Source organism: Poecilia mexicana, unplaced genomic scaffold (assembly GCF_051168715.1).
Source record: "Poecilia mexicana isolate PSO_F unplaced genomic scaffold, ASM5116871v1 scaffold_23, whole genome shotgun sequence".
Classification (NCBI taxonomy): Eukaryota; Metazoa; Chordata; class Actinopteri; order Cyprinodontiformes; family Poeciliidae; genus Poecilia; species Poecilia mexicana.
In genome coordinates, this window is record NW_028263392.1 from 13,034,954 (window position 1) to 13,047,576 (window position 12,623).

The 12,623-nt window shown below is 34.2% G+C and overlaps 1 protein-coding gene across 1 annotated transcript in view; it reads left to right on the forward strand.

Annotated features, from left to right (window-relative positions):
* nrip2 (nuclear receptor interacting protein 2) overlaps positions 1 to 9,846 on the forward strand; it is a 34,013-nt gene extending 24,167 nt beyond the window's left edge. Inside the window, exons 3-6 of the mRNA XM_088003319.1 lie at positions 1,954 to 2,036; positions 3,259 to 3,365; positions 4,704 to 4,756; positions 6,421 to 9,846. Of these exons, the coding sequence (XP_087859445.1) occupies positions 1,954 to 2,036; positions 3,259 to 3,365; positions 4,704 to 4,756; positions 6,421 to 6,537 (360 nt within the window). The 3' untranslated portion in view covers positions 6,538 to 9,846. The remainder of the gene's footprint in view (positions 1 to 1,953; positions 2,037 to 3,258; positions 3,366 to 4,703; positions 4,757 to 6,420) is intronic.
* The last annotated feature ends 2,777 nt before the right edge of the window (positions 9,847 to 12,623 follow it).

Sequence of the window (12,623 nt, forward strand, 5' to 3'; positions counted from 1 at the left end):
TGCACAGACTCTTTGAATGGGTTTCTGTTAGGAGGTTGTGATTAATTTTATTTAGTTTTTAAAAAAGAAAAAGCTAAAGAACCATTTATTTAGTTTGGTATTTGCCTATTGTTTAGGACTCAAGTGTTTTTATATCCATCATCGTATGTCTTTGTATTTTATTTTATTATCTACATATCAATGTTTTTTATGTCCCATTATGTTTATGATATCTATATTTTACTGGATGCAGTCCTTTGTGAGAATGTAAAAAACACTATCTAAATAAATTATTCAGTCATAACTGCAAAATGTAAGCCTTGAGAAAGCAATAATTGTAATAACATGCAGCAATATTTGAACATAACTCAAAAGAAAGCCATTTAGAAATAGAGATCAGCACATCATAATCTTATAAATTTTCAATGTGAAAAACGAATGCCTTTTCTAGGGAGGTTCAGCCAGGACACATTATGTTTTCAGAGTGGATTCTGATGAAAGCTGAGAGATTAAATCAAAGATGAAACTCATTAAATAGCTCTAGAGCTAATAGAGAATACAGGACTGGCTGGTAATTATCTATTATTACCACATTTCACAGTAATTTCATCTAATTGTATGAGAGAAATGGTTGTAATAGACGCAAGGGAATTGATTGTGGGACGAGAATTTAATGTTATTCTTATTCAAAGACATGATTTAAGATTTGTGGCATGGCATACACAATAAATCACCACTAGGTTTTCACTTCACTGTACTGTGGTTTGCAATTTGTTAAATGTGCACATATGACCCACTTGGTTCATATTTCATGGTTGGTGGTGCATAAACAGGAAAATTCAAAGTGCATTCAGCAGACTTATGAATCAGCATCTCCTGTTAGCAATATGAGACTTAATATTTAAGCTAAACATCCCAAAACATCCTTAAAATAGAACACAGAAACAGAGTGACTTCATAGCTGCTAGCTAACGATGACTACCATTGGTTTTAGCTGTTAAACTGTCAATACCGCATGTAAATCTTAAATGTACGCCTGCTGTATGAAAGAAAAGGGAACCCAGTGCTTGACAACTACATAACAAGGTGAGGAAAAAGTTTAAGAAAAAATAGCGAGGGACGTAGTTGACAAACAGATGTAATAAAAGAACACCTGCTAAAAGCAAGCATTTAAATGAGCTAATCTGTCACCGCATTTAAATGAGCTAATCCGTCACCGCAGTGTTAGCTTAGCTGATAACAGCGGTAGCTAATCTACCACAGCGTTCACTTAATAATCGCAAAACAAACACCAAGTCTTAAAACATTATACTATAACAGATGGTAACGGACTGAATGTGTTGTTCTTTGTGTGAGAAATGTTTGAATGTTTTTTGGTGTCGAATCATGAAACATAAAGTGACGTTGTCAGTTGCTATGGCAACGAGCCTCCGTGTAGCGTAATCGACACAGAGCACGAGAGAGAGAAAAAAAAGTGGTTTTGAGTTGCGTTATTTTCCAATTTCCTGTGGCGCATAACACTAAATTAATAGTGCCGACATCCCAAGGTTATATTTAGTTAACGGAATTTTTCTACAGCTATGGCACGTAAAAATTTTCATTTTCCAGCATTGTGCGCATGCGCGGCATTTCCGGATATATAACATGCAGGGGGTTAGTTTTATTTTAACTTGACCTGCTTAACAGCTGCACAGAATCGATGCAAACCAAGTCGCAGCAACATTAAACCCTGGACAGGGAATTCTCCACCATCAGTATTTGTTTTGTTTCTGGATTTTATTTTTCAGCTTGGCAGTTTTATAGGCACATTGCAGCCAGACAGATTTGTGTAAAAGAGAGAAGATCAGCTTTTAAAAACTCCCTAAAGCTATACTTATGTGCCGCTGTGACAAACTTTTTCCTTGCGTGCAGAATCATTGCAAATTGGAAAATCTCACTATGACACCAAAATCCCCTCCTCTCGTCTCTTCTCAGTGCTGCGAAACTGAAGTGAAGGCATCCATCAACACTGGCAGCCTACACAACCACATCTCCACCTCCTGCTGCCAGAGGCTGGGGTAAGAAACATCCAGCTCAACACAACAAAAACGCACCGTTCTCACTGTATTCCTGACTGTTTCTAGAACCAGACTAACTAACTGCCAACAAAGATAAAGTTCTAATAAAAGTGACTTTAAAGCATTAAAAGGAATTGTATTTAAATGGACTGCATCAATTTTAATCAGTTCTTATCTTCAGTAATGATTTAATTTTATTATGGCTTATTTAATATACATTTACAAAATTGAGAAATATAAAAAAAACCCATTAAATTTAAGTTGCTATGGGGAATGTTTCATTAAATATTGTCCAACAGGCAGGAAACTGGAGACTTATTAAACCGGCACTCAAACTAGCAATCACTATAGTCTGGCTGTAATTAACCATAATGCATAGTGGTAGTCTTCAAGTGCTCTGCAAAAACACTAAGTCTTTGTGTAATTTTTGTGTAGTTTCTAGTGCAAATATGTTAATCACATTTCAAATGTACTAGCTTTCAAATAACGTTTCAGCAAGATATCAGCTTGTTTAAAATCAATAATTTCTTATTAGTGATGAAAAACTCCTGTTCCACTGACAGATTATTCAATTTATCACAAGACATTTCCCCCATGTTACAAGTTAAATAATCTGTCAGTGGAAATACTTTTTAAAATCAAAATTAAGGAATTATTTACTTAAAACAAGTCCTATTTTTGCATGGAGAGTTACTTTTAAGTTAGTTTTGTAATATTTCAAGTGTACTAAGATATTTGCACTACAAAGCAGACCAAAAATACTTGGTGAAATTTTGTGTTTTTGTAGTGTATGAACATATTTTATACAAATGAAGAGTATAAAATTTGTTAAAAGTAAGTCATTTCTTACCTGATAAACTTTATGCTGTGTAAACTCTTGTCCTGGTTGTAGCCTCTGACAGCTTTGGGTTTTGTCCTCAGTTAAAGCCACATCTCCAAGTTGGCCATTATCTTAAACCAAAACATGTTTGTAAAAGTGACCACTTATTTTCAATAATATCACCATGTTGTCAAGTAATGAAGAAAAAACAGTTCCATTTTTAAAATCTTAAGATTCTACTGGAATGGACAGCTAAAACAATGTGAAAATGTTCTTTCTCCTTTAGACAAATGAGCTAAATTAAAAATGAAAGCTGCACTTGGAAGGTAGCAACATCAACCAGGTAAACATGTTAATTATTGAAGGTACTGTGAGGATCACAGAGTGTGTCTGTCTTCTCAGACTGGTTCCCATTAAGGACAGTTCACCATGCGGTGCTACCAGTTCAGTGACTGGTCTGCAGCTACAGCTGGGCAGACAGACTATCCAGTGTTCAGCATATGTGAAAGGTAAGGACATTGTTATAAAACCGATGTAAAGCAACTTGGGAACATTTTAAGGATTTGAATGTGATTTTTTATTTTTGAACTTATTTGTTTTGATTTTTTTTTTTAAATTAAAACATATTTTCTCTGAGAAAGTATTTGTGCCTTTACACATGTAATCCATTTCTACCATTTTAAAACAGTCAAACGTTTCAGATCAATCAAATTTTAATAACAAAAAGAGCTAAAGTAAATACAAAGAGCAAACATAACATAAAAACCGACCAGGACGTACAACTAGGCCTCTCTGACCCATAATTTCTGAATAATTTAATTTCCCTTTGGGATTAATAAAGTATTTTTGAATTTTAATTGAAGCCATACTATCAATAAATGAATAATATATAATCACAATAAACATGTGATCAATATCAGTAGATAATACATCTGATAGAATATCCAATAATATTGTTTTACTCCAATCCAGAACCGTACAGCTTTAGCCACTCTGACTCACTCTTTGGTTACCTAGCAACAACTCCCTCACTCACTCTTTGGTTACCTAGCAACAACTCCCTCACTCATTCTTTGGTTACCTAGCAACAACCTATTAGTATCTTGCGCAGCAGCAGTTTAAGGTTTTGCCTCATAAACGCTTAAAAATAAAAAACGGTGTGGAGTGAAAATTGTGGATAAAACAGGAAAAGCTACAGCCTTCGGTTTGGCAATATTTCAGATATTGAAAACACAAAACTAATCAATGATTATCAACATCGACTGATATGAAACGCTTATATGATGATTAGGGCTGTTGTAAACGAATATTTTAGTAATCGAGGTACTCGAATCATTCGAGGAATCGTTTCAGCCCTAATGATGATACGTTTTTAAGCCTAAAATAAGTCAACCATTTTGGATCCAAGGCGTTATTAATTTTATGATCGTCAGCGCAAAATAATCAGAAATCCAACTTTATTGTAGTAAAATGTCTGTATAATTCTTTTTATTTAAATTCTTATATGCCTAACTCAGTGGATACAAGACAAATCCTAAATGGTCTAAATGAAGCTAAATGAAGCCACGCTGTATGGACTTAAATCATTCTAACCAGTGAAAAACGGATAATTCAAGCAAAAAATTCAACCCCATACCCACAGATATTAAGTTTTTATGATACAACACCAACACCCAACCTCACAAGTACAAGCTTAACAGCTCTCATTATCACACAAAGGAATATTTTTGTAGAGCTTCAGTCTAATTTATGCATGTTCAGATAAGGTGGTTAAATTGCTTTCATAAAGCATTTCTATAATACGTTTTATTTTCTCTGCTGTTATCTTTTCTTCTCTCCACTTTTAGAGGATGAGGCGTCTGAACTGTGCCTGGGTCTGCAGACGCTGCTGGAACTGAAAGTAAGGTTCACTTTTTATTTTAATACTTGGTGGATAATGGTCCAAAAAGTAGTCCAGTTTGAAGCTAAATTGCTAAATGGGAAAAACAGAAAAATGTTAAAAATGGCAGTAGGACGGAAAAGCAGATAAAGTAAGTTCATGGTGTGAAAGTAATGTGAACTTGGATTCAGTTGGAGCGTTTCATGGACGGTGATTTTACCCTCTGGCTTTTTTTTAATGAAGATCTAATTAAATATGATTAGAGGCCTGAAGTATAAGAAGTCTAATTAGAATGTTGTTTAAGTGTGTAGCTGTAAAAATATCGCTGCTTCTCTCATAGATCATAATGTCAAGTCACTGGAAAATAATTACATTTTAAAGTGAAAGTTATATCACATCCTCACAGGCCTGGTGAAAGAAAGCAAATCCTGCATCAGTGCAACTGGTGACTGAATAAAAACCAAAAAGTCATTGATTTCATTTGACTTTAATCAGTCTGTTGCTGAAGGATCATCATCTACTTTACAACAGAATCCTGACAAAGAGCTTTAACCTCTGGGTGTAAACTAACAGGGAATGTTAAGAAATATCAACTTTTACAGTGTTTTTCTTTCACTATTCAATCATTATTACATTCATTTAACATAAATGCTGCTTCATAGATTTGGATTTTAGACGGCCATAAGTTCTGTGGCAGAAACTGTTATTACCAGATAATACAATTTTTTATCATAGTCCTCTTCTTTGATAAGAAAATATGTCATATATCATATATAATATGTATTTTTTTTGCAGTAGTATCCTCCACAGTCGGGAACTTTTGTCTGTATTTTGTAAAAACTTTCACATTTATAGCTAAAAAAACAATCAGCTAAAAAACAGAAATAGCATTTAAAGCAATTATTTTAACATATTTTATTTGGAAAAAACATGATTGAATAACAGATTAATTTTTACTTTCTCATCTTCGCTTCGACTTTCTGAGGCCCTCACAGCGCCCCCTGGCGGACCTTTGAAAAATACGCCTAGTACACTTGAAATGAAACAAAACTAACTTACAAGTAACTTTTTACCAAGATAGAAGTTTGTTTTAAGTCAATAATTCTATAATATTGATGAAAAATACTGTAATCTGCCGGTGGAGCTAGAACGTTTTCATCAGTTATTGATTGTAAACGAGCTCCCATATCTTCCTTTAAGTAATTAATACACTTGAAATATGGCAAAACTAAGACTTGCACTAGAAACTAGATTATAATACTTGGTAAAATTTTGTGTTTTTGAAATTTATAACTCGAAAAATAGAGGTTACAGTACAAAAACACAAAATCTCAAGTATTTTTTTCATCTAGTTTCTAACACAAATGTCTTAGTTTTGTCTTACATTAAGTTTACTGACTTACAAGTAATTTTTCAGTGAGTTACAGGAGCTTATTGTAAGTAAATAATTAATATTGATGAAATAGTACTTTTTTCACTCTTAAAACATATAAGTGAAATAGTCCGGCAATTTAACTAATACTTTTTCATCAATATTAGTGGATAATTTGCTTAAAAACAGCTCCTGGATGATTTATAACGAACCCTTTCAACAGGCCTTGGATTAGCCTCCTGAAGTCAGGCTGGCAGCCTGTTTAAATTATTTAGAGCAGTAATTATGTCTCACCATGTCGATCCTCCCTCAGTGCTGCTTGGATCTGAACAGTCGGGTTCTGAAGCTTCAAGGCTGTGGCGATGAGCTGCCCTTCCTGAACACTGTAACTGACGGCCGGTGCCAACACGACACCAACGAAAACCTGTGAGCCGACTCCACGTCAGCTGCCAAGTCTGTCATCGCTAACGGGCTGCAGCTGCGAGAAACGACGCCCTTTGTTTTTATCTGGACTGTCCAATCACAGTGTCACTGCCAGAACATGGATGAGCGTTCACCTCTGTTCTCAAGTTTACATCTTCATGTCTGCTGAGTTTTGACTTGATTTTCTCTTATAATTGTCTAGTTAAGCGGATCTAAACCTGACCTCTCCAGGTTTTGGGATAATGCTGTATTTCCTCTGTTCTGCTGCTTACTAAAAGAAAAATATAACAATTTGAAGTGAGTTTATATTGAATCTGCTATGATTTGAGGAATCATGTTGAATTACACCTCAATCACATACTGAGATTTTTTTCCACTTAGTTTTTTTTCTGTTACAAAAAATGTCTACAGTATTGTTAAACCACAATGACAAATTAGGGCCGTTATAGATAGAAAAAACGAGTAAATTTTGTAAAAAAAAATAAAAATAAAAATTTGGAGAGAATTCTTAAAAATTTTCTCAAAAAAAAAAAAAAATCCAAAAAACTTGGAAATTACAGAGTTTGAAAGTCAAAAATTTATGAGAAAAAAAATCTGAAATTTTGAGATGAAGCGCAGAAATTTTCTGAACAAAAAAAAAACTTTAGAAATTTAAGTTTCAAAGTCAAACATTTGCGAGAAACAAATCTGCTAGTTTGAGGATAATCTCAGAAATTTTCTAGAACAAACAAAAAATGTCTGTGCTCCAAACAATAAAAATTTGCAAGAAAAAACTGAAATTTTGAGACTAAACTGAGAAATTTTCTGGAAAAAAACAAACGGCAAAAACTCAGAAATTTTCATGTTTTTGTAAAGAATTTTTTTTAGATTAATCTCAAAATGTGAGTTTTTTTCTAGAAATTTTTGACTTTTCGAACTCAGAAATATTCTTGTTTTTTCTAGAAAATCTGATGGAAATTTACTTCTTTCCCCTCCATCTACAATGGCCTTGATTCGCCGCCATAGTTAACGCCGATGTTTGGTTTTTAAAAGTTAAATTTTTTTTGCCTAAATAGTCGCTCCTATTGGCATAACAATCAGAATCCCAAAAATATTTTGGATTAAACCAGTGCTTTCCAACCATTTTAGCCTTTTAGGTCTACTCATCCTTAACGCTGATTATATTTAATCTATGTAATTAAATAAAAATTGTGGTCAATACTGAAATTTAAGATACAATGTATCAGTTGTTTCATTGTTTTACTGTCTTCATGACCAACTTTAAGTTTAAATGTTTCTCAGCTTATCTTTTATGCTTATATGGAAGTCAGAAGTCAACCGTGTTCAGCTTACAAGGATTTTCTTACTATTACATTAAGTGACTACGTTAACTACTGTTGGCAAAAAAGCTAATAAGTGAATATATTTTTACTGCAACTGAGGCATATAAACCCTGAGGTGAGTATGTTCATAAATGTGTTGTTCAGTACAGTATGTGAATGATACAAAGAAGCACAAACAGCTAATCACTGCAACTATTACTGTACTTTATACATGTAGCAGCAGCCATGTTGGATCTGAAGGTCCGTTGCAATTTACTTTTAAACTTCAATCTTAAAAAAAAGTTGCTTATTTTATGCAAGTAGATATTCCAACATCCAAGTACAAATGGATCAAACCATTGTTTAGCTGTGATAATGGTGGCGTTTGAACCTTTTTATTTAGAAAACTAAACATTTATTAAATATATTTTAACACGCAACAATTCTTGATTTATTCAATTTCAAACTCTGAATGAAAGAAGTTAAATGGAAAACACCATACTAGACTACTAAGACTTCATGTTGGTTTAATGTTTGTACATCGCAATAGTTGGCTCTTATCTTCAGAAAACAGTTTTTTACTTTTCACATTTAAATTTTCCTTTAATTTAAAATAAAATTGTTTATTTGTTTCAAACAGAAGAATCTGTAGGTAGCCATTTCTTTCCATGCAGCTGAACCGTTAGCATGTTAGCTAACCTTTAGCATGTTAGCTTACAGTATCGAACCGTTATGGGTTTGAAATATTACAAACGTAGCTCACAATTTTATCAAATGCGCAAATTAAAGATTTGAACAGTTAAACGTCAACGTTAGATTAACATTTCAGGTTCCTACATTCCATCATGCTAAATATATTCGGTTTTAGCGTTTTTCTCCAAGCTATTTTTAGCAACTATAGCATCTCCTAACGGTCAAAATAATATTTGCTCTTTTGGTTGGAAATCACTGGATTCATTAATTTAAGAAACGACTGAGTAAGTGTAGTTTTGTTTTCTTCTCTTTCTGCTAATTTGGAGAAACACAGCAAAATAAAAAAATTACCCCCAAAAATGTAGTCCTTCCAGTAAAGTGGTATTGCATAAAATGATTAAATGCCCTAAATACATTTTTAAAATATTTAAAATTCGGTTTGGCTCAGACAATTTTCTGAGCTTTCTACATCTTTTAAAAAAAATAATTGTGATTGATTTTTGTTTGTGTTTTCCACACTCTCCTCAGCCTAACAGTAATATAAATTTTATAACAGCACTTTCCAGAAATTGCCCTAAAGATTTGATATATTTGAGTCAGACTCGGAAGCAACAAAAACACTAAAACAGTCCAGATCTGCATGACTTTGTCAAGTTCAGCCTTTGTATAAATAAGTCTGCATGTGGTGTTCTAGTCAGAAAATGTCACGTTGGAAGTCTGTAGGGGCAGGATGTGAGTGTGTTTTGTGTGCATGTTTGCGTTACAAGTCATAGCGAGGTTTTGTTCCTTTTTCACATGGGAAAAAAACAACTGAATCCTTCCCGTTTTCCCAAATGGGTCGAAACAGAACACGCTGCCAAAAGCCTACCCCAGCTGCCTTCATGCTCTGCCTCTTTTAGGAGACTTTAATCATTTGGTTACGGCTCAGCTCCATGCCAAGGTCTCCTCTTCATGCTAATCGTTATAGATATGGTCTTTATCGGTATAAATATTTCAACATTTCTGTTTCTGATGCAATCGTTTCTGATTTATCCATATAAAATAAGCAAACCTGGCAACCTGAATTATGTTTTCATGGTTCAGAGGACCAAAAGGTGTTTATCAGAGGCCATCATGCTCTGCTTTGAGCCCAATCATGCTTATGACTGTGCTGCACAGCATCCATCCCCACACAGATTGGCAATATTTGTTTCTTATAAATGTACTAGTGAAATTCCTATGCTGTGTGAAAGGAATTAATGTTTTAAAGAAATTTATTTTTGGTGTTTTACCTCTTCTGAATAGTATTTTCTCTGCTTAAAATAAAATCTGTATTCTGGCTAGCTGTTTTCCTTAATATTTGTGGAAACTAGTTACACTGTGGGCCAGTTTTGTAATGTAGAAAATACATAATATACTTAATCTCATAATTCTGACTTTTTTCCAGATTTTTGACTTTTCTCAAAGTTCTGACTTTAATCTCAGAATTTTGAGTTTTTTCTCAGAATTTGACCTTTTTTTTAAGAATGGTGACTGTAATTCTCACTTTCGTCTCAAATCTGACTTTTTTTCAGAATTGTTTTTTCTTCAGAATTTGACTTTTTCCCTCAAAATTCTGACTTTAATCTCAGAATTTTGGCTGTTTTTCTTCAAATTTTGAAATTTTTCTCAGAATTGTGAGTTTTTTTCCTCTGAATTCTGTTGGGGTTTTTTCTGAATTTTGACTTTTTCCTCAAAGTTCTAACTTTAATCTCAGAATTCTGACTGTAGTCTTTTCAGATCATAAGTCTGAGTCTTGAGAAATATCGAGATTAAAGTCTGAATTTGTAGAATTTTTCAGTGGCTCTTTTCCTCTTCTGCAGAAAAAGACTCCTAGTCTGTAAAATGACTAAGCAGACTGTAGGAGGGCTCTGCAAGAAAGACGGTCAGCGCAACCCATTACATTGATTCCCATAGACAAACTATTTGCCCTTCTCTGCCATCCTTCTATATAAAGCACAGAGAAAGCAGATGTTCCCACAGCACCAGAGGGAAATGACCCGCAGCCAGTTTGACAAACACACAATCGCTTCCTGCTGCACAATAGATTTTTTTTCCATGACAGAAACAGCACTGCTGTATACATCATGTCCAAACATTATCGTCATATAATAAAATCACTTTGAATTTACTGAAATCATATTAAACAATGATTCCACCAGTAAACAAATTTATGGGTCGACTGTAAAAACAAAATCACAAATGTATTTTTGGTCTATTTTTCTAGTGCAAACATGTTAAAGACACTTGAAATAAAAACAAAAATATTTTACAAGCAGCTTTTCAGCACAACAGGATCTTTTTTTGAGTCAAAATTACTTAATACTGATAGAAAAATAACTAGATATAGGTGAAATAATCTACCAATGGAACAAGACATTTTTCGCACATTAAAAGTTAAAATGTCTTGTTCCACTGGATCATCCTAGCAGAAAAACGTTTTATTAAAAAGCTCGATTTTTTCCCTCCGAAATTGCTGTTTCCATTAAAGCTACAGTATGCAACTTTTATGAAAAATATAGTTGTACATATTTGCTAAAACATTTTACTATGTTGTGACAGTAAGATATGAACTATGCTCTCCCAGTGCCGTCTAAAAACAACCAATCAGAGCCAGGAGGCGGGTCTCAGCGCTGTCAATCACCACACTCCCCTTACTTTCTGCTAAGCTCCAGGTAGCATAGCATGAAGGCAAAGCTGGTTAGCGTGTCCACTGATGATGGCAAATAAACAGTTTTCCTGTAACAAGTTATTTCTCCAAAATTAGCACATTTAGCAGTGAGTACATGCGGTTGATTGACAGCTTTAAGACCCTCCTCCTGGCTCTGATTGGCCATTTTTGGTAAGACATGATGGATTTCTCCAGACAGCAATAATAGCTCAGAGGAGGTGGAGGAGATTGATTTTTTCACAGATTATCTGTCTAAAATTACACTGTCACGACATGGTGGCAGTTTTAACAAATATATAAAAAACACTTTTTATAAATGTAAAATAATGCACCTTTAAGCAAATTTATTTTTGTAATTCCAGTTTGAGCAATTACATGGTCAATGGAAACACAGCTTGTGTGTTGAAGGAGTACTTCTCTTAGTACTATCAGACATGATGCTGATTTTAGGGGTGTTTAAAATACACCAGAAAAAGATAAAGTGAACCCATCTAGTGAGCAGGAAGAGCCACCGACGGGCCTGGTTTAAATTCACAGCACAGTCCAGACCAACTCTGCAAGCTAAAGCAAGTCAAAGACCATCCAATTACTGACTGGGGAGATGTAATTTGATTTCTTCTTTAACACTACAGTGTCTTAATGTCCAAGCAGCTTTCAGCTTGTCAGATGATGCTTTATTTCATTTTGGCTTCATGTGACAGCTCGCTGCGTCGATAAGCCAGGAAACGGGGCTTTGTTGGGGGGAACAGAGGAATATAAAGTCACACCAGACCTTGTTAGAAAAGAGCCCCCCCTCTATCCACCCCCGCCTGCTGTTTTGAGTCATTTTCTACACCCACATCCTGTTAACACTGCAGCCGATAACACCTCTGGTTGGAAAGTTCAGTTATTCTTTCATAAATCACAATGAAGTTATGCTTTCACTCTGCACAGCCGCCTTTGTCTCTGCAGCAGCTACAACTCAACATGTCAAAACCACAAACTGTAAAGCAGAAAAGGAGCAAGTGCTGCATTTACTGACTAATCTTTATGCTTAAGAGCTTCAATATTTAACTACTAAACAAATTTCAATAACAAAAATAACTGCAAATAAAACATTATTGCATTAACTGAAAAGCTAACCTAATCATAAATTAACTGTTCTCATATTTTTTGAACTGAGAAGTAGCACATTATTTCATTTATAACAGAAAAAATGTTTAGAAGTGAAATAATCTGCCAGTGTAACTTTAAAAAAAAAATCTATATTAAGTTATGAAGCAAGCTTCTATATCTTAATGAAAAGTGACTTGCAAGTTAGTTTTGTCTCATTTCAAGCAAAACTGAAACAGAAATACTTGGTAAAATTTAATTTTAATGCCCCTTGTAAAACACTCGTCGTGACTAAAGGATCCTTACAGGTCAGTGTGG